The sequence below is a fragment of the Amia ocellicauda genome, chromosome 17 (assembly GCF_036373705.1).
Source record: "Amia ocellicauda isolate fAmiCal2 chromosome 17, fAmiCal2.hap1, whole genome shotgun sequence".
Classification (NCBI taxonomy): Eukaryota; Metazoa; Chordata; class Actinopteri; order Amiiformes; family Amiidae; genus Amia; species Amia ocellicauda.
This window is the reverse complement of record NC_089866.1, coordinates 1486217-1513263: the sequence shown is the minus strand read 5'-3', so window position 1 is coordinate 1513263 and position 27047 is coordinate 1486217. Positions and strand designations below refer to the sequence as shown.

Sequence of the window (27047 nt, the reverse complement as noted above, 5' to 3'; positions counted from 1 at the left end):
TATATGTGTGTGTATGTGTATTTATAAATATATATCTCTCAATACTCTTATGGCCAGTTCAGATATTCTGCTCAGGGTTGCTTTGTTTCTCCGTTCAGTGATGCTTCATTTGCACTTGCGGTGGTGGGGGGTCACTGGCTGGTTTGTTAACAAGTCTTCTGTGGGGAATCGGTGAGAGAAAGTTGCTTGGATCAGCAGATACTTGTTAGAAACCATTGCCTCCATCCTTAAACGACAGACACTTTATATTTGGGGCGATTTCTTGTTGTCCCTGTCAGGGGTCTAAGTGTGTGTGTGTGTGTGTGTGTGTGTATAGATCTATATATCTCTATATATCTTTAACAATCGGAGACGTGAAGCGCCCGAGAACGTGATCATTACTCATGTGCTCCCAGGGGAGCCGGGGGGTGGCGGATAACAAGAGCGCAGAGTAAGAGCTGCCATATCCTCTTATTATGTAAAGAATACATTCATCCTCGGATCTGCGGGATTAATTTAGGGGCCCGGACAGCAGCAGGGCGTGTAACGACTTGCTTCCACAGCACTTTGGTAGAATATAATTAAATCCGAAACGATGAATCTGGATTGTGCGTGGTGCGCCGTGTGATTTGTGACTTCTGCGCCATGTGCGATAGAGGGAGGATGGAAAAGAAAGGAAGGAGGAAGGAAACAAAACTAAAGAGAAAAAAAAAAACAGTCGGGATGTTTTCTAGAAGGATGTACCATTTCATTGAACAGTGCAATTGTTATCCATTCGGACGGGAGACATTCATTTGAGACAAAAAGTAAGAACGAAGACGCCGTCTCTGAAATCCACGGTTAAGCCCTGGTACAAACAGGTGATTTTCTTTTTTTTCTAATTTTTTTTTTTACAGCAAACGTTGCAAATATAGAAATTTTATCTGTACATAGTTTGTTTCTTGTATGTAGAATTCACTGATAGTTACTTTACAATGCGGAGTGAGAAACTATGTGCGTGTGGGGGGGTAGCTCTGACAGAAACATATACACAGGTAGTCTTGTACACAGAGTGTTCAGTTGACATGTTTTTCTTGTTTGTTTTTCTCTCAAAGTACACAACAGTTAATCCACAGTCACAGGACACAGCCATGCGATTACCAAGGAGTAATATCCCAATGCTATTGTTGGAAAAAGTTTTTTTTCTCTTTAAAAAAACAAAACAAAACCCATGAGGACACGATGTACAGTTCGCTTCGCAAAGTCCTTTTCCTTTAATTTGGTACATAAACTCTATTTCTCTCTGTATTTAATATCTTTTAGTTTGTGTTTCCTTTCGTTCGGAAACGTGAGCTGAATAAAAATAGCTGCGGAAGAGTTTCACGTTTTTATTCATTTAGTTTTTTAATATTTTTTCTCTTTTAAATTCTCTTTTTTTAGATTTTTTCGTTCTGTGTTAGTTTGGTCCAGATTTGAGGGCAGAAGTCCGAGAAGAATCAAGATTTGTGCTGGGCCGACACACCTTTCCAGTAGTCTAAGATGTCATGCAAGTCCTCGTCCTTGGCGAACTGGACCTTCTTGCGCAGCGCGTGGCCCGCCGCCATGTACTCCTCCTCTTTGTGGCGCTTGCGGTGCAGCTTGAAGCGCTCCCAGATGCTGTGTGCCGGTTTGCACGAGTACTCGGGACTGGACGAGTAGCTGAGGTTGTGGTACTGGGGCGAGAGCTGGGAGTAGGTCAGGTCTCTGGGCCGGGGCCGGGTCAGGGGCTCTAGGATGGACGGCTTGCGGCTGCCCGGCCCCTCAATCTGGTCCCCCTGGTGGGAGCCCGGGTATGAGTGCCGATGCTCGCTGTACTGCCGGATCTTCTCCGCCTCGGCCCTCAGGATGGCGGCAGCGGGCGTGACCGTCAGGATGGTGTCGGCCGTAGGCGATGTCTTCTCGATGTACTTCGCCTCTGACTTGTAGGCCCCCTCCGAGCGGAAGGAGCGGGGGCTGCGGACAGAGCCGCTGGAAGATGTGCTCGAGCGTTTGGGTGGCACCTCCATGCTGTGGTGCCTCTGCAGGGGGTGGTGGTAACTGTCCTTGTACACCGGGGACAGGAAGCCCGCCTTGCCCTGCGGCTGCTCTGAGATCAGCATCAGCTGCGGCTCCGCGGTCGACACAGCGCCCGACTTCACTCCCTGGAAGGACGTGGACTCTGACTTGAGTGCGTCGATGCAGTTGTTGATGATCTGGTTGACCTTGTCCACCTCCTTGGCGATGGTGGAGATCTCCGCCACAGAGCCCTGGTTGTTCCCGGGCATCGACATGTCGCACTCCCTTCGGTCGGACTGCTCGCCGGTCCGCACCTCAATATAGTTGCCCTTGGCCGTCTTCGGGGTCTCGCTGATGTCCTGTAGTTTATACTGCTCCATTTCTCCGCTGGAGGGCAAGTAAGGCATGCGGGGCATATTCTCAGCAGCCATCATCTGCTTCTGGGTCAGCTGGGAGATGGTCCCACTCTCCAGCTCGGCGCCGTACTTCAGCTCGATGATGTTCTTCTTGATGCTGCCCGCCTTCTTGTGCTTCTCATCCTGCTGTCGCTTCTTGCGCAGGCAGTAGTACACCACGCCCAGGACGATGACCATCCCGAAGAGGCAGCCCAGGATGGTCATGATGTAGTGGGTGGCCGTGGAGGAGTTGACCTCGTGCTCCTTGCCGTTCCGCGGCCCTGTGGAGATGGTCAGACATGTGTGGTTGAAGCGCAGGCTGTTGCGGATGGAGGCCACACAGTAGGTATAGTCTGTGTGCGCCTTCAGGCCCGTCAGCTCGATGTCCTCCTTCTGGCTGCGCAGGTTGCGGATGTCTGTGAAGAAGCTGTTGTTGTAGAGCACGAGGATGTACATCTTCCGGAAGGGGTGCGGTATCTGCACCGTGATGGTGGCCGTGGTGTGGGTGACGTGCTTCAGCTTCATGATGGGGTTCATCCCGGGGTCCAGGTAGGGTGGGCTAAAGCTGATCACCTCGACCGGGTCTGTCCCAGAGCCGCAGTCCTCCATCATGCAGGGGATGTCTGTGGGCGGCATGGTCGTGGAGGTGTACCGGGGCACTGTGTAGATGGGCTGCTCATAGTCGTCAGAGCAGATGCTGGAGAGGCTGTGCAGGGCGTTGCGGTACGCCGGCTGGTTGGGGTTCTGGCTCAGCAGGCTGAAGCCCGAGTACTCCTGTGGAGAGTCGCACAGCATGCGCTCGTTGGTCCGATTGGGGAAGCTGGCGAGCCACTTGAGGAAGCCCAGCAGCTCGCAGGAGCAGCGGAAGGGGTTGGTGTAGAGCTCACAGGTGGTCAGCTTGCTGAGGCTCGTGAAGGTCATGCCGTCGAGCACCTGGACACGGTTCATGGACAGGTCGATGTTCTCGATGTTGGGGCACTCCCAGAAGGCGTTCGGTGTCACCGTCTCGATCAGGTTGGCCTGGAGGTAGAGGTACTGCAGCTTGCCCAGGCCCCGGAGGATGCCCTCGGTCAGGTTGCGTAGCTTGTTGAAGCCCAGCTGGAGGACCTGCAGGTTGAACTGGGCCGAGAACGCGCCGTCTTCAATGTAGTTGATCTCGTTCTTGGTCAGGTTCAGGTAGGTCAGGTTCCCGAAGCGGCTGAGCGAGGAGTAGTGGATGCTTTTGATCTTGTTCTCATTCAGCCGAAGGTCCACGATGGTGCTGTTGATGTGCTGGGGGATGGCCTCATACGGCGGCTGATTCTGGCTGCAGATCGCCAGCCACACGAAGCCCTTCTCCCCCTCGATCAGCCAGCAGTCCCCCCGGACCCCCGATGCCTGCATGAAGGAGAGCAGTGCCACCCCCCAGCAGAAGGCCGTCATCGCCATGCCTCCATGGTGAGCCATCTGTGCTTCTCGGGCTGTCATGGGAGAGCAGGACACAGTTAGCCGGTGTTGCGGTCGGTGGGAGTTTCAACAAGGCAAGAAGGATCGGACAAAAGTCTTGGACTGAGAAGACAGGACGTCGCGGGGACTGATATGGTTTCGTTCAACCTTGGCAAAGATCAAGAAAGGTCCCGACGAGTTGGAGGACGCGTAGAACAACAAGAGGCGGAAGATCTTGTTCAGCGGTCGCCCGTCTGTATGGAGGAAGGCAGTTGCATGCAGTCTGTGCCGCAGCGTGGCTTCTCACATGTGAGGCCCCTCGAGCTTTATATCGCCGTTGCGGTTTGGTTTGTGCTTATTTCCCTTGTGTCCAACATTTCTGATCAGTCTTGCGTCTCCGTCTCTCTCTGTGCCTCGGCCCGTCTTTCATTTATGGTACTTCAAGCAAGACCCTGCAATAGAAGAAGATAAGAAGAGAAAGATGGTGAAATGAAATTATGAAAATTGCTATATAAACAACAGCCACACAATAATATTTTTTTCAGGAAAAGGCTAGAAAGTGATGTTTTCTGCCAGGGACAGCACACTAATATAGCATCTGTTTATCTGCTACAGGACGGAGCGGAAAAAAACATTCAAAAGCACATTAAACAGCAAAATAAACCTTAAATTGTTGACCTAAAATGGTTTAGTTCTTTTCTATTAAATATTATTAATTATATGCATGTTCATAAAAATAGGGGGACATTTGGGTACTATTATGACACAAAACAATATAATGATATTCAATAAAACTAATTTGAAAGCCCTGCTTCGTGTTGACAATAAAAGCAGTTTTATTTGGATTACTTTCGGTGCCTTAATACGCTTCAGTTGGCAGGAGAAGAATGAACACAGACAAATCTAAGATACTATGGAGGCTAGTAAAAGTTGGGTTTTTAACTTTGCAATTGGATACACACACACAGGTCTATAATTGCCTTATTTAGTTCATATGCTGGCTTAAAGCTCCGACTTCCATTCGATTTTAAAGACCCATTGTTATCTCCATCTAAACCCAGTTTTACAAGAAAAGCTTCCACAATAACTCTACAACAACCCCAATGAGTGTCACCAGACCGAAGTGGGCTGCTGTGCACATTTAAGCACAACTTTCCACTCTGCCCGGTCTTTCAGGAAGTTCCTAAACCATTTAATTTCATATGCCATCTGATAAGTCCCCGAGGCCTCCTCCTATTAAAAGATACCATTGGTCAATTAACACCTGACAGGCAAGAGAAAACAGACCGGCCTTGTTTTCACACCATTAGCCCTGAGACTGTCAAGCAGAGCAGATTAGAACAGACTTTTGTATCCCATACTAATTAAATTAAGAAAAAAAAAAAAAGCAGAAAGAGAAAAAAAACACCTTAAAAATACACCGCCTGCAACGTATTCCAAATAGAACCTGTTTCTGTGCATCTATGTGGAGACCATCTTCCATCTCTAGTCTTTAGAGGGACTGTATGTATCAGTCTTTATACCCCAGTGTTTAATAACTTGCGAATCCTGCTAATAGGCAGACTCATTACTTGTTGGCAAACCCTTTCATGTTTCTGCACAAAAGCTCTTAAAACCGGCCAAACTTTCTCACTGTTGTTCTGTATGATTGCATTCAAGACACCAGGGCCGGTTTACTACACTGGAGCTAATCGCCCCGCTTAATGAGGCACAGGTTTAATTGGGCTCCTGTCCGTGCTCTGATCCATCACCTTGAAGGTGTATTCGCATCGTTCGTTTTGACCGACAGCGCTCCTGCATTTATTTTAATTTTATTTCACATTTATTTACATAAATCCTATTTGCTGATAAGCTTTGGGGTGGAAATGAGACGCCGTGACACAGGGAGAACAGATAGCGTCTCATTTACATTTTCATAAATGATACAAATCGCATCAAATTACTGAAAAGCTGCACAAACTGATGTCAGATTTGGAAACAACAAACAATGCGGTGTAGCCATGCATTTACAATCTCTCTCTCCAAGAGGACCACACAGAGCTAATTAGAAGATGGCCTATATTGTATCTGCATTCTCGGGGACAGTCGCCAAAGCGCATCTTGTTTAACAAACTTGTTAGGTTTCTTTGAATAAGCAACAGTGGCAATAAATACCAGCACCGTTTATGATATAATGCGTTTAGACTTCCACAGGGCCCTCTGATTACGCTCCGCATGAGAGACGAGTTCTGTAATTGAAAGCTGAAGGAATCCAAGGTAATGTTCGCACGTGAGTCGAGAAGCGGTTAAAGCGCAGGAAAGCGAGAGCGCTGATAAGGGGAGAAAGCTGCGGCTGGGTAATTAGTACCACAGGGATGTGTCGAAGGCCCACTGCCATTGCTGATTTAAATCAATGATCGAGACTCCGGTAGACTTCGCAAAGTTCTTAAATTTTGCGGATAACAAAAAAAAAAAAATCAAATAAGGATCCGGTACTAAAGGGAATACATAAAGATGTAAGAACACATTCAGGACTGACAAATGCAAAGTAGCACGTAGAGGTAACACTATTTCACTATAAATCATGGTAGGGTTTCCTGTGAAAACTGTGGCCATGGGTACGGGCATCGGCCAAGACATTATTCATATGAAATAATATTTCTGCTTTAGGAAAACAATTTAAATAAACAATCTCCGTGAACAGAGCTAAGAACAGCAGAACTAAGATGGGAGCCACCATGGGTACGATTAAAATCAGAGGTGCTTCTTTACACAGAGAGTGGTAGGAGTCCCGAGCGAATCGCCCAGCCGTGCATTTGACGCTGACTTTTCCTTCAACAGAATGCAGCTGGATGAAAATGCTGAGTGATTATTTATTCGACACCAAATGGCCAAGAGGGGCTGAAGGATGTTAATTGTACTTATTTATTAACCTGTAACATGTGTAACCTGTCTAATGCTCTTGCCCACGGAGATCCTGGTGACTCCCGCTATCATCGCTACAACAGGCAGCACTCCGGGCTCCTGAGGACAGTGTTATAGAGACGACGTTGGCAAATGTTGTCAGTTACACACGCGACACAACAATCGCTCTGACAGCCGTGCACTCGGGCTTGTGCGTCCCGCCATCTGGCCCCTGCACACTCTCCCTGACCCCGCCGGGGTGATCAATAATGAATGCTGGTTGTTCATCATGCGGAGCGGCACAAATTGCTTACAACCAGGTGACGTTGTGGGAAAAGTGGATACGTTTGGGTGGCAAACAAAGCGCTTCACATGGATCTTGTGTTAAACATGTCTGGCAGGTTACAAAGCCGCAGTTTCCCAGCTGAGGTCTCCAGTGTCAGTAGTGAACATTACTTATTCATGAAGAGTGTTATTTATTGAAAGTTTACAGAGCCACAGCGCAAAGTGCGCCTCATTACGAGGCAGCCGCTCCAAGCAACAATTAAAACATAAAAAATAAAACGCGATGGCAGATTTTAGTATTTTTTGTGTTATAATCGGAATGTAAGCACAGGACAAATTAATGGAACAACCTAAACATTTCATGAAGGCACAGATCCCTCCGCAGGCGAGGATTGTGTCTGATGTTGGGTGTGTGACTGTTAGACAGCAACGCACAAACGCCCGGCGCCAGAGCAGCTGCGAGTTGACCGCCCTCGATCCCAGACGCGGGAAGATCGAGGCTGGCGTTCACGGGCTGCATCTTTACGAGGGAAATCATGCAGCGGTGTAGCATCTTCTGTGGAGTCGGGTTTGTTTCAGTTCCGATGGATAACGTCGCACAAACATCCATTTCAGCTCAGCTACTTGTGAGGTTTTAACAAGCTTTATATTTGGATTTAGAAGATACACAACTTGCATGAAAAGAGCGCAATTAATAATAATTTAAAATTACATTTCATAACCGCATGTCATGCCTGGAACTACAACTTAAATAAAAAAGGGGGGGCCATGCTTTTTGTATCTGAATATCCTGCACAGTCCATTAGCTCGGAAGATCGGCTCGTTTTTTTCCTCCCAGACTCTAATTTGCATTTAATTTATGAAGCTTTGTGTTGAATTTACGATTAGTACATTGATAACAGAAACGAGTATCCGTCTTAATTAGGCATGCTAAGTATAGAGTACAATATTAAAATTAAGTGCAGTTCATCCAATCTAAAGAGGAACAATTTTAAATTAAATGTCAAACGGAAGGGATGTATTTGGGCCCTCCAATTCATTTAGAGCTGTAAACAAACACACTTCAATCAGCCTGCAGCGCTCGCTCGCTCGCTCTGAATTTCAGTCTCAACAATGAAAAGCCCAACTCCTCTGTTGTCGTTTTTTATCCAAAATGCAGGTGTGCAATTCAATACACACAACAGAAACAACAACAAAACCTACAAGAGGTACCGTCGGCAAAGAAATAAATGTCGGGTTAAAAAAGAAAACATTTTAGAAAGCAGAATGTTTTAAATGCATTTGTTCCCCCACAGTAAAACACACAGGTATTTATAGTGCATTAAAGTGCTCGATATATAGCGGCACTGCTGTTCTTAAATGTACATCATTTGTACGAAAAAAAAAAACTGCCAAGAGAAGCACGTCCGTAAATGCAGGTCCCGCGGTTCCTGTGCAAATCAGGTGACATCACAACGCTTTGTGTTCGGTGATAAATAAGAGGTTTGGAAGCGGATTCGAGGATGTGATTGATGGCTGGAGAAGAATGTGCTGATTAGCGCTGGTGATGAGTTGATATTAGTTACTCAACACGGTGAAACTCCTGTGGAGTTTATTATGAAAGTCTTTATTGATGATGTCACTGGCAGTGACATGCGAGTAATGAGCTCGGTATTAAAAGAAAATTAAATTCCCCAGGCAGAGTCCTACTGTACTGGTTATAATTGTATTCGGTCTAACGTCTCGAAGAAGTGATTTCTCAAACTCCATAGCAATTTAAAAAACTGTGGATTTGGATATGGGGCTCTAAGTGAATAATCCTTGGTTATTCTTTTGTTAAATATCTTTGTGTTGGTTAGGGAGGGTAAAGGAGATGCTGACAAATTGTTTTGTGTGTGTGCGCGTGTGTGTGTGTGTGTTTTTGTGACTGTGAACCCTGAGATTTCATTAAGCTGAAAACTTTAGATGTCATCGTCTCCAACAGCGGCATTCGACGCCCGTTTGTCAACGTCTCCGAGCAGCAAAGGTGCTGCCTATTTTATCAGCATCATTTAACAAAGACAGCACCTACATATTGTTATAACATTTTCACCCTGATTTGCATCGTTGACGTGTCTGCTGTGTTTCGTGCCGCTGATCCTTCATTGTCGAGCTGCACAAATATAATCCTTGCCAGATTGATTTCTTCCAGTCCCATACAAACCCCCAGTAGCAGCAGTAATAATAATGATGATAATAATAATTATAATAATTATAAACATATTTGCTTCGCCTGTAGCTTCGTCATTGTGGGAAACATTCTGTGTACATCAGGCACTTTATATGCTCTCTCAAACATTGATATTTTTCTTTCAGCTTTGTTAAAAGGCTGAAATGCACATTAATATCAGTTACCCCCTGCATCTCAGTTCTTTACTCCTAAAAAGCACACTGCAGCCCAGCGATCGATAAAACCCATTTGAGATAAACATGCTCGTATTGGGGACGAGGCCTGAGGCAGAGAGAGAAAACGGAGAGAAATGTGTGCCAGAGGCTGCCCTCGCCATTTAAAGCAAATTCGATTGTTTAGGTTAAGGATCGGCCTTGTGTTTACTTCCTTAAGACACTGCCGCTTCCCCCCGGTGTCACTTCTGTGATTGTAAACTATGGATTAGCCGCCCTGTGACCCCCAGCAGCTGAGTTCTGATCCCGGCCCGGTCTGACCGCCAGTGTAATTACAGTGAAGCGAGACGGGATGGCTGCTGGGGGGACTCGCGACATGACCACGGGACCGGTGCTGTTTACAGAGCCCCCTTTCTGTGGGGGGAGTGGTCTCGACCGCTGTCCACGCGGGGCACTGTGGCGTTGCGGTAAAGCAAAGGGACAAGCATGTCTAATGCCCTCAGCCAGGGTCACCCGAGCCACAGCGGTCTTGTGCTTGAGCCAGCTGAGCCCGGATTTACATAATCTCATCTCCCATTCAACACTCTGAACGGGGTTAACACTTCCCCCCCGGCCTCCATGTACAAGAGAGTTCAGTGCCCATAACGGTGTACTCACTCCAGTGCTTCTGTGTGGCCCTTTGGGGGCAGCGTCGATGGGCATGGCGCTCTCTGTAGTCGGGGTGGCGGGATGGCGGTACCGCTGGGGTGAATTCCAACGAGCGCCAGCTGCCGGGACCACACACACCATCAATACATATTAATCCACCCGTTTCAATCACTGCCCCTGTCCCTGATGTGTGCCGAGGATAACGACCCAGTGTGGCCGTCACAGAGAGGTGGCTCGGCAGGGCGGGTGGGACCGGTGATGTTGAAACGGTGACGGGCTGACGGCACTGGCCAGGCATTCGTCTCGCCTGGGACTGGACGCTATATTATTGTCATTATTATTATGGCTGTTGTATAGTGATAAAACAAACTGCTCTCAGTTCTGCCCTATCTTCATTTCCTGTCACAATCCTAATGGACACATTTACCCCCCCACCCCTCTGTAAAGAAATCAATGTCTCTTTATTAATCTAATTGACTCGGCCGGGATTAATTGCATAGGAACAAAAACCTGCTTCAATCGGTGCCAGTCCGGTGGGTGAAACAGGAAATCAAGCACAGTGTGTCAGGTTTATACTTCACTCCACCAATCACTGTATATTAGAGCATTGTAGGAAAGGGGACAAATTAAAGGCAGCCAGATCTGAAACACAGCAAGATCCCAGACTGCTGACCTGCCCAATATGGAGGAAGCAAAACAGCAGCCAATACATGAACTGCACAAAATGGCAGGTCGGTGTGAGACCGTCTCCCAGGATGGAGGAGCGGAGACGGGTGTATGAGGCGTCTCGCAGCAGCACAGGACGCTCAGCTTTAGCCTTCGGAGCTCGTGGGAGACTCTGTGAACAGAAGCGGTTTGATTGTCAGCTGCAGCTACACTTCAGAAAGACTGTTTGCGATCAGGCCGTCTCCGCGGTGTCCTGCTCTCTCAGATCAGTTCATCTGGTCTGTGAACATTGGCTTCACCGGAAAGTATGTTTACATCGGCAAAGCACAAACAAGCAAGAACATTTAACTCCGGAAGCATTAGCATATTTATTGCAACGGAAGAAAGAATGTTATTATTTTCACCCTCAGGGTCTGTAATGTACTTACTTAAAAACTGACCATTATAGAATTAAGCCTCCACTGTTTTAAACATTAATTTAAAATGTTAGTGGCAAAGTAAACTAATCTCCATCCAGCACTAACTGATAGTGACATCTCTTACACTGTTTAAAAGTGAAAAACTATTATTTTTAAACAACAGCTGCTTGTCTTTTTCTCTTTTGCCCATAATTTTTCCTCCTAATGAGAGTCCCCCACTGTGAGGGAACGCCAGAACTATGCAGCCACTTAGCGAGAAAGTTGTCATTTTCCCGCCAATCCGGTCATTCCCATATCTTGGAGAAATGCCGGCACTGGAAATGGGACGTGTCCTCAACAACAACAAAGACCCCTCCGAGTTCATCATAAACATGCAAATAATGAGCATATATAGTATTTTAAATAGATATAGCGCCTTTCATAGGACATGTAAAGTATGTAACGACAAGACGATGACAACAAACAATAACACAAGTGAATGAGCCCCACACAATACAAGTTAATAGGTCGTGTGAAGGGTGTCTGTTATTGTATAAGAGATGTCATCCTGTGTAGATTGGGGACTCAGTCATGACAGGGTGCTGTGAATTGAAATGCCAAGTTGTAAATTGAGTTAATGGACGTCACATATCCAAGAGCAGTGCCGTGCCGTGCCGTGCCGTATGATGGGGCCACAGCATAAAAGATCTGGGCCAGCCTGTTCATATCCCACCGAAAGGTCCTGCTGAACTTATTTTCCACCGTAATGGAATTAATAAAGGCACTTTATCGGGAGCAGAGTTTAATTTGGGCCCATTATGGCATGCAATTTGCAGGTTATTTGCTTTATAATGTATGAATAAATTGACAGAATTAATGAGTTGTAGCCGGGGATCAGCAGCTAAGCTGGCTGTTTATGTGACTAAAGCTAAGTGACCTATACTCGAGAGCGGCTGCCTGACTCACACCCTGTACAAACGGAGCTTTGTGTGACAGCGCTGCATGCTGGATTGTGTTTGTTTTGTGTGTTTGGTTTTGCCAGCGACAGCAGTCAAACAGACGCCTCGAACGCCAAAATCTTCAGCCAGAGACTGACCTTCACACTGAGTCTGTCAAAAGTGTGTGTCTTTGGGGCCCCAGTGACTGTTAATACAGTTTGAAAGCTGAGTTTGTTATATATATATATATATATATATATATATATATATATATATATAATAATAATAATAATTCCTTTGGTTTCACAAAGTGCGCCTCAAGCAGCACTGAAGTAAAAACAATAAGGTATGCAGTCAGGAGCAGAAGAAACAAATCTAAGCGTTCTTCACATCGGTTTCTTTCTACCGACTGTAAACAGGGACTTGTGTAGGAGACGGACGGGGTGGGGGAATTAAAATTGTCTTAAAATTAAATAATCAGGCTTTAATAATTCATTTTATTAGTCCTTTCTCTCTCAAATTGCGATACTAGCTTGACATTTAGTGTAAGCGCAATCCTTAGGGGGATGAAACGACTCGCACGCTCTCATTAGCAAATGACAATTTGATTCCTTTTTTTTTTATTCAAAGAACTTTGTTAAAGAAAAAGGGAAAAAAAACTGCTTTATTGCTCAAAGCTAAATTTGCTGTGGCAGTTTGGCATTTTTCATCCATTTTGTTTTCATCTTCTGCTGTGGAGAGAACATCACCCTTTCCTACCTGGTGTTGTACAAGCGTACGTGACAGGAATGTAAAGTTCGCTTCGGCATCTTCCTATTCTGAAGGAACATGAGTCATTTAACATTTCAGTTTTTTTTATTTTATTCAAACACCTCTCTAAGAAATTTGAAAAAAAATAACACGTACACTGATATTTTGCTACCTTAACTTAAACTATCAGATGCACTTTGATACAACCCCAGAAACACACACCAGCAGTGAATGTCAGAGAAAATGACCTTCTATCTGTGTTGCTTAATTAACAAATTCACATCAGTCTGGCTTTATTTATTTCAAAGTGTCTAACGATCGTTGCAGTAGTCAAACAGGTGAACAAATGGTTAAATGAGTGCCATAGGGTATTATATATAGTTTATTTGCTATAGACTGTAAATGGCTTCGTGGTTTGGCATAAAATAAATCCGGTGCCGCGTTCCCTGATTGATGGCTGAATTACGGCGATGTGAACAGCCCCCCAGGCAGATAAACTCCTATTTCTTTAACAGATGGACAGTCTGCAAAGATGCATCAAACAAATGGATAAAAACCCTTCAATGGAGAGCAGGAAATATGGAAAGTCATTTATTGTGATGGGGTTATTTATTTAACACAGTTGTGACATCACTGCTTAAATTAAATTTAAATTTAGTTAAAATTAAGTTAAGTTATTAAGTTAAATTTAGAAACAATAACGTGTAGGGATGCATCTGGGGAGTGATATGGTCATGAGCCCAGTGGATTCTGGGAAGGGTTTTTGACCAGCACAGTCCTCAGTACATTATTTTAAATCTTGGTCCTTTGCAAGCTGTGGGATTTGTTCTTGGTGTCTGTGTGTATTCAAGACCTGCCACCAACGCTTCCTTCTCCTCATAGAAATACCACGAGCTGATCAAATTTGAAATATATGTTCACACTCGGAATAAATAATACTCAACTCCTTCTTCTACACACACCTGAGTCTGATGATTAGTTTTTTCCCCTTCGTCGTCTTAACAGGGATTGAAGATGAGATCCAGTCGTTGTAAAATATGAGCTTTGCTACCATAGCAGTAAAGCTGGCGATTGATCACGGTCTCAGAGGCTGCCATTGAGGAGTTAACCGGGGACACAAATGGAAATTGGGCTTCAAGGCATTCAAGACAGTAAACAGGAGACACTTCTTCACACAGAGAGGCGTCACAATCTGAACAAACTCCCCAGCGATGTGGCTGAAGAGACAATGTGGGAACATTCAAAATCAGACTGGATAGGATCCTTGATCACTTAGTTATTAATGGACACCAAAAGAGCACGATGGGGCGAATGGCCTCCTCTCGATTGGACACGGTCTAACTGTGTTTACAGTTTGGGCTGAAGTCTTGGGAGAGGCCCTTGTATGACACGGCGCAATGTATCCTCGAACACCTGTTTCTTTTGGACGGCACTAAGGTGTCGAGTCGCCCCTCGTCAGTCGGTGTCGTCCTACACGTGTGACCCCAACACTCGCACAACTGCACAACTGCACTTCGGAAGCCAGCAACACTTTTAAACTGGTATCTCTTCACTGGAGTTAATCCACGAGACTGAAGTAATCCAGTTAAGCCTGTCAACAAACATTCAATACATTTCTATACAGCGCACACAAGGCTGCGATTAGATTAATACAGGTCCCTGCGCATTACCCATGTGTACTTATGCGCGAGTGTTGAACTGTGCGTGTACAATGCTGTGTAACAGAGAGTCGCTGACACCAGAAGGCACTATATAAAATAAAACAGGATTGATTCATTGATTCAGAGATTACTCCATTACCTCAGAGAGGGCTGGCAGGATTACACAAGGATGCGTTTCTCTTTTCTTTTTTCTTTTTTATAAACTGCAAATCAGTTTATAGTAATACATCAAAACCCAAACAGGCACAGCAAAGAGAATATCATGTAGATTTATGTAAGAGTGTGTTTGTAAGACAGGGAGAGAACACAAGTATGGCACAGTAAACATTAAAGACTCTCAGATTCGCAGTGATTGAAAAAGAGCACTCTCTCTGCATAATGTTTAGCATAATTAAGCATTTGCACATGGTTTCAGTGTGTGGGAGTTCTACAAAATACCAATACTGTTTCTATAAACACCACCACAAAGACACACACCTGCACATGCTGCCGAAGACCGAAACACGCCAGGCTTGTTCGGCTCCAATCTCGGAGAGACTAAAGATATAGTATTTTTCGTATTATTTCATTGAGCTACTCAGGTGCTCTTGGTAATGTGCCGACATAACAGATACACAGCGAAGGAGCCACTGTGAAATAATTCAAATGTAATTTAAATGCAAACTGTCATATCATGTTGCAGCAGCTAAAAACCACAGAAAGATAAATGTGTAATTCTGAACCGCTCAGTCTATATAACAGCGGTCTCCATGGTGACTGGGAAACGGAGCGTGGCCTGCGTTCCTGACGGGCCGCTGCCAACGCGATCGCGTGATAAGGTGCCTAAATCCGCTCCCACCTCAGGTGATCCATGCCGTGCAATCCTAATTAGTTAGGAAGTGGCTGATGAGAGTTACACCCGGATGTGCTCAGCAATTAAATCCCAGTTATAGTTTAAGCAGGAGGGACTGATTGGCACGGTACGGCTGCCAGCGCTTTTAAAAGATTGGTTCCCCTTTGGTCTACAGAACCACCCTGGGAGTCACCCATCGTGCTCTGCTACAATGAAGAGCCCAGAGAGGACCGGCGCGAGAGGGAAGTCCTCAGAGCGTAATTGATGGGCCGCCGGGTGGCCGATGCATGTTTTTCCTCTGAGCCATCGCCAGACCGCCACCTTTCACCCCACCTTTGATTGTGCGACCCAATCATCCCTTCATCACATTTGCACTGGGAAATATCGCTTTGCACGGACCCTAAGGGCCCGGTGTGGCTCCACGGCTGAGAGAGAGAGGAACAACAATCCTATCTCACATCCGTGTGGGTCACAACAGGAACCGGTTCAGACAGTCCGACGTGGCTGTGGGAAACGCACGAGTGACATCGGCGCCGGCACCAGTTCCCGCTCCGAGGGGGATTAGAGTAAAATCCGCAACTGGAGCTGAAATAATATTGAAAATGGAAATGGTGCTTTCCTCGCGTTTCAGGTATCATGGCTGGTGGCATTTACATAATAAACCCTGAAGACGATGCCATCCATTATTTGAGAAAAATTTAAACATGAAAAAGAAAAACAAGACAAGTATAGCCTGTTTTTCCAAACCTCTTAAAGACTGTTTTAATATGCAGTCAGTGCACTAATGTGTGCGATTCCACTTGGTTGACTTTCGCAAAATATTTGGGCTGAGCTCTAAACACAGACTTGCCGATGGGACTGTAAGCTCATTGGCTACAAAATAAGATCAGGCAGAGCTGTAGGATTTAATTGGCTGTCTTTTCTTCTGGATTTGGACAGGAGTGTGAGGGGACTTTTTACACACAGTCGACTAGATTTTGTTGTGATTGTTCTGCTGTGAGAAGACAACACTCTGTCCTCCAGCCGCATCCAAAAACCACTCGAGTCAGACTGATCGGCTGCTCGAAACGGTCCCTTTCTCTCTAACCATGCAATGGACTGGCGTGTCACCCGGGGGGACTGTGGTACTCTCCTCTCTGTCCAGCCTTTGCAGCCGGTGTCTCCAGGATAAATGACACATTCACCACAACCCCTATTGGGTTAAGTGGCTTTCTAAAGCTATGCTATAGTATAAATATCAAGTACGCTCTCTCTATCACAATATTAACAAAAAATGGCCGCCGGGTGACTGATTAAATCAAATACTGCTCAAATTACTGTAAGTAAAAGGCTTCAGGTTACAGCAATATTATAATTCCCCTTATAATTTATTAATTTTGTTATCACGGCTTATGAATTATTTCTGCCGCAGACCAAATTTATGGGCCAGGAGTTTGAGAAGACAGATTTACTGTCCTGCTGGAAAAATACGCGTCTCCCAGACTCTCTGCTGATTCAGAGTAGCGCCGGCCCTGTTTGTCAGAGAATGATTATTGTGCAAATCTGAGTGAACAGGAGAGAGTGGATGTGTACGTGTCTGAGAGAGAGAGAGAGAGGGAGGTGGGGGGAGCCAAAAAACTATACACCAATCTAGGATAGAAGTGATAAATTAAATCATAAATTTGTAATCAGACACATCAAAGCAGTTGGTTTGTGGTTAAAAAGCAGCTTTCATTTAGAATGAATGAGTGGCCATTTTTAATCTAAAGTAATTGGAAAAGGTGGACTTACAGCCCATGAAACATTAACGAAATGACTATTAACCCATTCCAGATTAAAGAGAGTAGTAAAGTGCCAGGCCTTTATAGAATGTTCAGCATTTATTGCCGGATAAAACCACCGCGGCGCCGATTCAAGTTAGGAGCTCCGCACCCTGAATATCCAATGTGCTGCAGTGGGCAAATCGACATGTGTGGGGGGAGAGAGAGAGTGACAAAGAAAGACAGAAAGAAAGAGAAAGACAGAGAGGAGGGAGGGAGAGCGAGGGAAAGAGAGAGAGAGAGGAGGAGGGAGGGAGAGAGAGAGAGAAGGTGGTTTTAGACTTGTATAGTATGATCTTATGTACAGCAGGCAGGTTTTATGTGAAAGGATTCACTGAACAGTAGGAGCCGCTCAGATTGCGTGTTGTATCTGGGTTGTTTGACCTACATTTCATCCTTTACCAGAGCGCTACAGCGCGACAGGTGAACTCAAATAATTTCAGAATGAAACAGATCCATTCCCAGCCCACAACACGTGTGTCCGCAGCAGTGCCGTGCGCCTGACAGGCCGGCTTGCATCAGCACCAAACCGGAGTAGCTTGGCAAGGTCTTCGAGCTGCAATGGAGACAGCTGTTTTAAGAACCTAATTAATATTGCATGGCAAAGCAAAACCTGTGGCAGGATAAAAGGGGGGGGAGAAAACCGTCCTTGGTGAATACATGTTTCAGAGTTTACCTCTAATTGATCACATCTCGGAGACGGGGGCGGGGGGGGTTGTAAACAAACGCCACAGCTTGAAAAAGATCTGCAGGACCCCCACAAAATCTGCACCTTCCGGGGCAGAGCCACAGAAAAAAGAAAAAAGGTGATTTAAAAGCGGTTTTTGCAGAATTAAACTTGCGCATCTGCTTATTAAAACTCATTGTAATTCCACTGTGACAACCTGCACCCCAGAGTTATGATTTAATAACAACAAGCGCAGTCTATTCCCCGTTCGCTCCCTTCCTTCTAGCTGCTGAACTGTCTCACATTTGGTTGTTTTCCCTTTTGCTGTTTTTATTATTGTATTCATCTTCATTTTGTTCGAGCAAACCCTGCCAGACATGCTGGGCATCATGGCTGCCCCTTCTACAGGCACTGGTTTGGTGAGATTAATGAACGGCAGGCCGGTTACCTGTTCAGGACAGCTGTGGTGCACCGGCCAATGTCGAGGGATGCCCACTGAATTTACTTTATAAATCCCTCCTCCCATCTTACACTGATCAAACAGACGCCCCCATGGGCTAGAGGAGTTCAGCTGTTAAATGGAAGGGCACAGAAAGAGGAAAGCAGGGGCTGGCGGGGGTAGCTTCTCTCAGTCTCTGAAGGTATCGGTGCTTGATATATATATATGTAGTGTGGTAATACAATAATATGCTCTGGGCACGGCAGGACCCCCAGAGGCACCAGGGGAAGAAACTGGTGGGGGGCAAAGCAAATCAACATCAAAGGGAAGAATGTATGGAGGTTAAGTGCACCGAGACATGGCAGCCACAAGAAAAGTGCAGTTTTCACCTGAGAAGCCCCTCTCCACTGAGGTGCGCTGGGGGGGACATTGCGAGTCACGTTCAGGTAGAGCAGAACAGTGACATCCGCCATAATCCTGCCCAAGAGCAACGCCACTGAACCAGGGCATTCTGCGAGGACATGAGGCAGTGATGCACTAATAGAGGGGCCCACATTTTGTTTTTGCACAAGTTCTGAGCCGCACCCCCTCTTCCCCATTATTATTTATTTATCTCCCTGCGGTTCCTGGTTTTTCTAAACGCATTATATTTTGAATCTCTGACGCACAGAGCTGTCCCAGAGCTGCCGAACACCAGGGCTGGACCACTGCAGACGGCGAGGTTCCCCTCCACTTCCTGTCAGCGCCGCTCTGCAATCGGCGCCGGCTCAGACACATTCTCGGGGCGGAGGACTCTATCAACTTCCCTCTCCGAGTTCGCTTGGCAAGAGGATGTCAACGCTGCTCTCGAGACACTCTGGAGAGGGAGTTATTAGTTTTCTTCTTTCTTCTTTTCTCTCTCTCTCTCCCCCTGTTATTCCCCTTGCGGACTTTAAGTTAAGTCAGTTAAGTTAAGCCAGCTGGAAGTAAAAAAATAAATAAGTGAAATAGTAAATAATAAACGTTTTGGGCGCGCAGCAGGAGATTTTAATGGATGCAGCCAAAAAACTGTACAGAAAGTGTGTGTTCATCAGAGAAAACAGTCAATTAATACCAATGCAGAAGTGTGTATTCCCACTCCTCAATTTATATTACACCGCAGCGAAGAAGGAAATAAAGAATTGATACACAGCCTGTGTGGGGAGAATGAATCCGTTTTGATTTCAATTTAATTACATAAATCCCGCAAAGACAGACCGACGGAAAAGCCGGGCCCTCGGTCGCCAGGTCGGGCGGGGGGATCTCAGACGATGTCCTTTTGAAGGCTCAGCGCCAGACCTGAGCCGCACTTTGCAGACGGGTGGGCCGGTTAATCATCTCGGACAGCCTCTGTATTGTTTAATCTGGAGATGTGTGATGTGTGCCACCACCTGCTGCCCTGGTTCAGACTGCATGGCTCTCAGGCACTCAGATACCCTTGGAGGCGATGCCGGTAGGTGGGCAGGTTCTGAACGGAGCCGCTTTTGTCAGCTGTGTGTGGAGTGTGCGTGTAGGTGCACTGACTGCAGAGCCACGCTGACAGGCTAATGACACAGGGACATGATTGCCTAATTGCCCAGGCCTACACTCCTGTGGCAGTGCAGCCTATTCTTGGCCAGGGTTCACGTGGCGCACCGCCTCGCCGACAAAGTCAGTGCCGCGCCTCGCCTACGGTTCTCCGTGGTCTCCAGCAACCGCAACCCTCGGTGTATGAAGCCATGGAAAAGGTCTTGGAGGAGAGCAGAATGGAAAACACGCCAACAAAAACTCTCAGAAACACTCACAGTCTAGCCTCACTTTAGAGATCATGAGAAATGGGCACAACTTGCCGTTTTCCCCCCAACACATCCTCCTGCATAAACAGCAGCGCCGCAGTCGCATTCATAAACAGCGCCATCAGTGATTATCTGAGCCAAAACCCCTCTGGAGGGAAAGAGTTTATCGTTAATAATCTAACTCTAAAAGGAGAACATCTGTTTTGGACCAACTGTAATGAGATTTGAACCCCTTGGTAGATTGGCTGCTTTGCTTTGCTGTAACAAATGAGCTGCAGCGTCTGTCAGCGCTTTTCTTTTTCTCACCCTCTCTCTCGAACACCACCCTCCCGATCACAATCGCTCCCGTCACCCTGGAGTCCAGAGCTCCTGGCCGGCATGATCGCAGGCCCGGCCTGACAGAACGTGGAGAGAAGCACAAAGTCTCACAACACATGCAGCCTTTGTGAAGGCAGAAAATGAAGCCTTTGTGACAGAAACTGATTCTCAGAGAACGGCTCCCCTGCAACCGAACAGAATAAAGCAGAATTATATATGTGCTTTATTTCCCATCTCCTATATAATTTCCTTGTAGCCTGTTCAGAGATCAATTCCCAGCACCCGATTGAGTGTTTAGGGAGGCTGGGGAACAAACACAACATCCTTTAACTGTCTTTACCGCGCCGACGTAATGACTATTTGTAAACAGGCGTACTTATCACTGTGAGTGCCCAAGTCAATGGAGAGCGGGGCCGGGCTCTCAGTATGTATAGATCCTGCATTACATTACAGTCATTCAAATACAGCTCTGGTCAGGATTGCATGACAGAGAGGTTGCACAGTCGACAGCACCCCACGGCAAGCCCGGCCCCCTGGAAATCCACGCTCTAGGTAAATCTCTCCCTACTCCCTGACCTGGAAAGCAGTCGAGGGCGAGAGAGGTTTCCTGGATCACTTCCAATCGACTCCCGACGTTCCCGCTGAAGAGCCGCACACGTCTCGGAGAAACACACAGCTGCACACACGTGTCTTTCCCAGCCGATGCGTGTGGCAGCAGACGATCAAGGAAAGGCCGGTCACATTATTCCCACAAGATTGAGTAATTACAGGTATCCTCGGCATAAGAGATCTCTAAACGTGTTTCCACTTAATTAAAACGCTCCCTCTTCGCCTGATTTGACCTCTAAACATGCATCTTGTTATTATTATTCTCATCATCATTATAAATAGTCACTTGATATACCTGGAGAGATCACTTCACTTTGTGACAGTATTTAAATACATGTATTGTATTTTATTGGCAAGGGGACAGTGGGCTCTGTGGTTGATTTTATGAAAGAAATGTTCTACGCAACGCCAGAGTGAAATATGACAAACCGACCATTTCTGGCCTCTCTCTCTCTCATTGATATGCACGACTTGTACTCTAACACCGCTACACGGCAAAGTGATCGGATCAGCAAATCTGTGCCGTCCTACACGCAGAATCCACAACGAGAGACGCTGCGAGGGAGAGCTGCAGTCAGCGGGGAACAGTGGAGAGAAGTCCACAGCCCTTCCCTAGCAGTCTATTATGTTTAGTTTGTTTTCATGATAATAATGTGTCTCTCAGCATTCAGAAATGTCTGTGGTTTGCGCACACATAAAAAGGGAAGGCATTAGTTGACTAAAACTGTTGTTAAATCGGTTTGTTTTCAGTGTTGCTCTGGTGGAATTTTTCAATCAAGAAGTGAAGCCGAAAACAAACAAAAAAAGGGATGATGTTTGATTGGCTGCACAGATATTTGGACTTTAAACATGCCCATTAAATTGTCACTGGCTGTAGGTTGAGCGCAGTCTACCTAACTGGTAAATCTTGGTGGTTTTACATACATTAATAGCCCATGACAGTCATCCACCTGAGAAATACTCGTCTATTCACTTGGTAAAGGCTGCATTCTTCTTCTGTTGCAAAGGGTCTGGGAACCTAAGCTCATTCGGACTAAATTCAACACAAATAAAGGGTTGAATTGCACTTTTGCAACATCATTGGCTTAGTGGTGCCAGACGTTGGCTCGCCCTTGTCAACTTCCTTCAACTTTCTCCCCCGTGATCTCTTCTGAAGGGCTCATAGTGCTGCAGACGATTCAATATCAGACCTGAACTTGATCGGGTTTTTGATATATTTTGTTCACAATATAATGTGACAGGCAGACGGGGAAGACACACACGGTATTTGCTGCGTAATTGCCGAGCTGCACATTTACCTTAAAAGCGCATTAACTCGCTGACCCCTCCGCCTCCCGGAGAAGGAGAAGTGCGATTCCTCTCACATCGAGGGCTGGGTGCAGATTTGTTTTTAACTGCATGAAGCTAACAAGGAACGTCATTCTCTTTAGGAACGAGGTGAGACAATTGCCACCGAGATGAGCAAAATCAATGGCTTCAGCAGCAATCTTTAATGCCCAATAAGCTACCTTGCCAATCACGAAGAAAACGGTGGGAATTGACTTCAGTGGAGCTTGAAATTATCCAAGATGTATTTTGCGGTTTTCTCAGGGGAAAGGAGGACAAAATATAAACTGTTGTTTTGACCAAGAAGGGCGAGAGGTTGGTTCATCATCGGGGGGGGGAGAAAGACCCCCGAGAATAATCTATAGAGACACGGCGACGGGGGACACATTGTTGTTCAGCTGAGTAAAATGTAACTGCTTCTCTGATGGGAAAATATAGCCGATCTCTAAGCAGGGAGATACAAATCTAGATATGATTTATATGACACAAAAAAAAATCATAAAAGGAAATGTATTTAATCGGGATTTAAGATTATCCAAGAAAGCCGTCTCTAATTTGGGTTGATATGGTACACAGTTAGCAGAGAACACAATATCCGACTTTGTATTAAGCTGAAGATCTTGTGAATTTAAAGTGTGCTTACTCATTACTCACCTGTAATCCCTGCTAATAAAAGGAAGCACCTCTTATTCCTTGAGACAACACCTGCTGCAGCCGGGAATGTGTTTGACGTGTTGCCACTGCAAAGAGTGAAGCAGAAACAAAACTAAACTAAATCCCACAAAAGGAACTAACTGGAGAAGAAGTTTCATGCCTTTCCTAAGAAGAGACACAGATATGGTCCTCCTGAAAACACACCTATTGAGGATACTCACTAGAGACAGACCACAAATGGTACTTGTACCACAAGAGACTTTAAACTAAAACCATAACTCAACAGTTCAATTCATAATTCGACAACACGCACACTGTAGTACTCTGTTGTGTTGTTATCCTTCAGCTCATACAATGGTGAGTCAACCTCGATAAAGTCATCAGACGTCTAAATATTGAAACACCTTCCTAAACAATAACCCAGCAACGAATGCCAAGCCTCACACTTCAATATATCACCTCTAAACGACTGCCGAGTCCCAATCAAGAGATACGATGTTCTATTTTAATGCAGTGCATATGAAACCCTGCGAAAACAAACAAATGACAACAAAAAAACTGTAATGAAATCAAACAAACAAACACACAAACGCTGTGCCTGGTACATTTCAGTCCTTTTCATTACATCACAAACGCGGTTATGATGGGATTGTTTTGGCAGGAACTTGGAAACAAAGGCCACCTTATGAAAGGCTTTCTGGCAGTTAATTTATCATTTAAAACAGCGCAACACCTACTTCAGAAGTGGAGCGTTTAACCACCGACCAAACCGGCGCTTGTAATACTAGGATTTAAATGAGGCCTCAAGGAGGGATTAAATGCAAATCTCTACCCTGGCTTTGTCTCTCCTTGCTAGCATTATGTGTAAATTATACACCACAAACATTTGAATAATAAATTAAATCAGTGAGATTATGTACTTTTCTTTGTTGCTATGCCCTCCCCCCCCTGCAGTGGACTATTCTGTTTTACTTAATTTTTTTTATCCACTGCTTACTAACGATTATACTTTGTCTTTTCTGGATACTGGAGGGCAACGCTATCAGAATTGATTCCAAGAAGACATCCTTCAAAGAACAAAACTCCCAGTAATCTGTAAAGTGCACCATTTGCTGAGTAACATATTTAAACGTTGGGGGAGATGCTTCCTGTCAGTATTTGCTGCTTTGGGGGGACTGCCAGGACTCTTATGAACCATAATCCGTTCTGCCGTCTCAAACAGTCACACTTCCTGAAGAACAGAGTTTCGGTGTCTGGCCCTCACAGTCAACAGGTTGAGAATATTCTCCGGCAGATGTGGTCCTTCGTTCAGTTAGGAAACCCAGAAACCAGAGACACGGGAAACACACGCACGGTGATACCAGACTTATTCCAGGTCTGAAGGGAATGTCCTACTGAGAGACTGAGGACCTGAACCTCTTCACCCTGGAACAGAGGAGACTACGTGGGGACTTGATCCAAGTCTTCAAAATCATGAAGGGCATCGACCACATCAAACCAGAGGAGCTTTTCCAGATCTGCAGGGACACACGCACCCGGGGACACAAATGGAAATTGGGCTTCAAGGCATTCAAGACAGAAAACAGGAGACACTTCTTCACACAGAGAGGCGTCACAATCTGAACAAACTCCCCAGCGATGTGGCTGAAGAGACAATTTGGGAACATTCAAAAACAGACTGGATAGGATCCTTGGATCACTCAGTTATTAATGGACACCAGACGAGCACGATGGGGTGAATGGCCTCCTCTCGATTGGACACTGTCTAACCTTGTTTACAGTTCGGTCTGAAGTCTTGGGAGAGGCCCTCGTATGACACGGCACAATGTTTCCTCGAACACCTGTTTCTTTTGGACAGCACTACGGTGTCAAGTCACGCCTCGTCAGTCAATGTCGTCCTACACATGCAGGCCTCTCTGTGTGACCCCCAACACTCGCACAACTGCACTTCGGAAGCCAGCAACACTTTTTATTAATGGACACTAAACGAGCACGATGGGGCGAATGGGCTCCTCTCGATTGTAAACTTGCTTATGTTCTTACGAAACTGAACTCTCTGTTGTGTCTTTCACCCAGGTCGAACGTTTTTAAAGAAGTGTCACGACACTACGAATGCCCCTTCGTTTCATTTTCCTAATGCTGTTTTTCTGATGAAAGTGAAACTCTTCACCGAGGACAGAAGAACAAGATAATCGCACGCGCTACAGAGGGTGGAAATAGCAGAGAGTCCAGCTAAGGACGCTTTAAGCCCCTCTAATCCACTGCTATCATCAGTCTCTGATCGACTCTCACACCAGTGGGGCCGGCTTTTGTAAAGGACAAACTCCCTCTCCGCTTCTTAGAAAATATAAAAGATACAATCCGCGAACACATTCCGGAGTTATCTCCAGGGTGAATCCAGAGCCGCTCTCTCTCTCTCCGCTTTCATTTCACTCCTCGCTGCAGGTTGCTCATTTACTTTCAATATGACAAAATACCAGAACTAAGTTTCCGACTTCAAAGCTGCTCTCCTTTGATAAATATTGCCCCTCTTAGGCACTGATGCTAAATTTAGCAGATGATTTTAAGCTGCCGAGATCCACTCCCGTGTTGGTTTCCTCTCCACAAGGTAGGACGGACCTTTCTGTGCTTTTTGACTCGTACGCACCTCATGGGTCTCAACCTTTGTGGCTGTAAATCTAAATGCACTTGTCTACAGATCTCCCTTTCTGAAACAGCATCACACGGGTTCATTCACAATCGGTTGAGTGATGTTTGAAGTGCTTACGGCTGCTGGGAGTGATATGAAATTTAAGTCCATCCTTAATGCTTTTTTTTTATGAAGCTTCAACATTTCAGCTTTAATAAGCAGAAGGCTTATCATTTTAATCTGCGTATCGATCCACACATCCATTATAACAAACACAGGAGCAACTTTATGCTGAGTTACGGACAATTTATAATTAACATAAAGTTACATTTTTAGACGATGGAGAGAAGGACGGCGGGGCTGCGAATGCACTCCCCAGATCGATCGACATCTCCTCTCATTACTCAGATTTCATTGTGCCGCTGATCGGGGTGATAACTTCATATTGATTGGCACGTCCTGCACTACAGCTCCGAGATCCCTTTGATGTTCCCGTTCAATCAATCACTGGAAAGACATACTGCATATCATGTTATGACCTAAAATACAGTTACATACATAAATAAATATGAGTATAAAGTTATGGGAATCCAAGTTGACCGTTTTGTGTGTGTCTATGTGTCCGTTTGTTTTTTGGTGGGGTTTTGAAGGTTTAGTTTTAACCGATTTAGTTTTTCTACAGCTCTGTCCAGTTCTCAAAGCAAGGAGACCTCTCCTAGCGCACAGCTGCTGACGGCAGGGATAAAAGCGGCTCAATATCTTTTCAGCTGATGACACCAGAAAGAGGACGGGCCGCGGCGCTCCCGGGCCAGTGCAGGATTGAGTGTGAAGCACCCGGCGCGGCGCAACAATACAAAGCAACCGCACACACAGACTTTCCTGAGACTTGTGTTGTGGGAAATACACTTCACATTCCTCCTCCCCCACCACACTGCGAGGAGGTGAATATTGCCTCAGGGCCTGCGATTTAATTCACCTCTCCTTGGGATTCATGAGCGCGAGTCAAAGTGCAGGGCGTCTGAACCGTGGACCCCCCAGTGCTGTTCGTAAGACCGCCGTTCCCCCCTCTAAGGCTTCTCAAAAGGAAACTCAAATCTCCCCTCATATATGAAATGCCAAGGCTTAAGCCACCAGAAACATAGAGTTTAATGCTTTGCCCTGAAAAGGTTATGGCTGTTCTGTGTTCAATCTGACCTTTGTTGAGTTGAGCTCTGATGTGAACCAAAGTTTTCCGTGTTTGTTTTTTGCAGCTGCAGGGTCTGAGGGCCAGTCTGGGGTCCTCGAGTTTGAACAGCCTTTCCCTGCCTGACCCCCATGTCTGCGCGGTGTCCTGATCTGTGGGGCTCTCGGGGGTTTCAGAGGAAGGCTTTGAGGACTCCTGGATGGGTCTGTCAGGATGCTTCAGGCAACGACACCAAGAACTCAGTCACCTGCTTCCCAGACGCCTCCTCTCCTCCGTGTGGATAACGATCCATGGGGCCACACCGATACAGTGAAGTGTGCTGTACTGAGGTGAAGCAAGTTTTTCTGTGTTTATCTAACTTTTTACACAAAAAGAAAGCTGATTCATGCCTTCAGA

General features: G+C 45.9%; 1 protein-coding gene across 1 annotated transcript in view; it reads right to left on the bottom strand.

Moving 5' to 3' along the window:
* The window catches only part of elfn1a (extracellular leucine-rich repeat and fibronectin type III domain containing 1a), a 54116-nt gene continuing 27069 nt past the window's right edge, over nt 1-27047 (bottom strand). The window contains exon 2 of the mRNA XM_066689756.1: nt 1-4264. Coding sequence (XP_066545853.1) covers nt 1455-3854 — 2400 coding nt within the window. The 5' untranslated portion in view covers nt 3855-4264 and the 3' untranslated portion in view covers nt 1-1454. The remainder of the gene's footprint in view (nt 4265-27047) is intronic.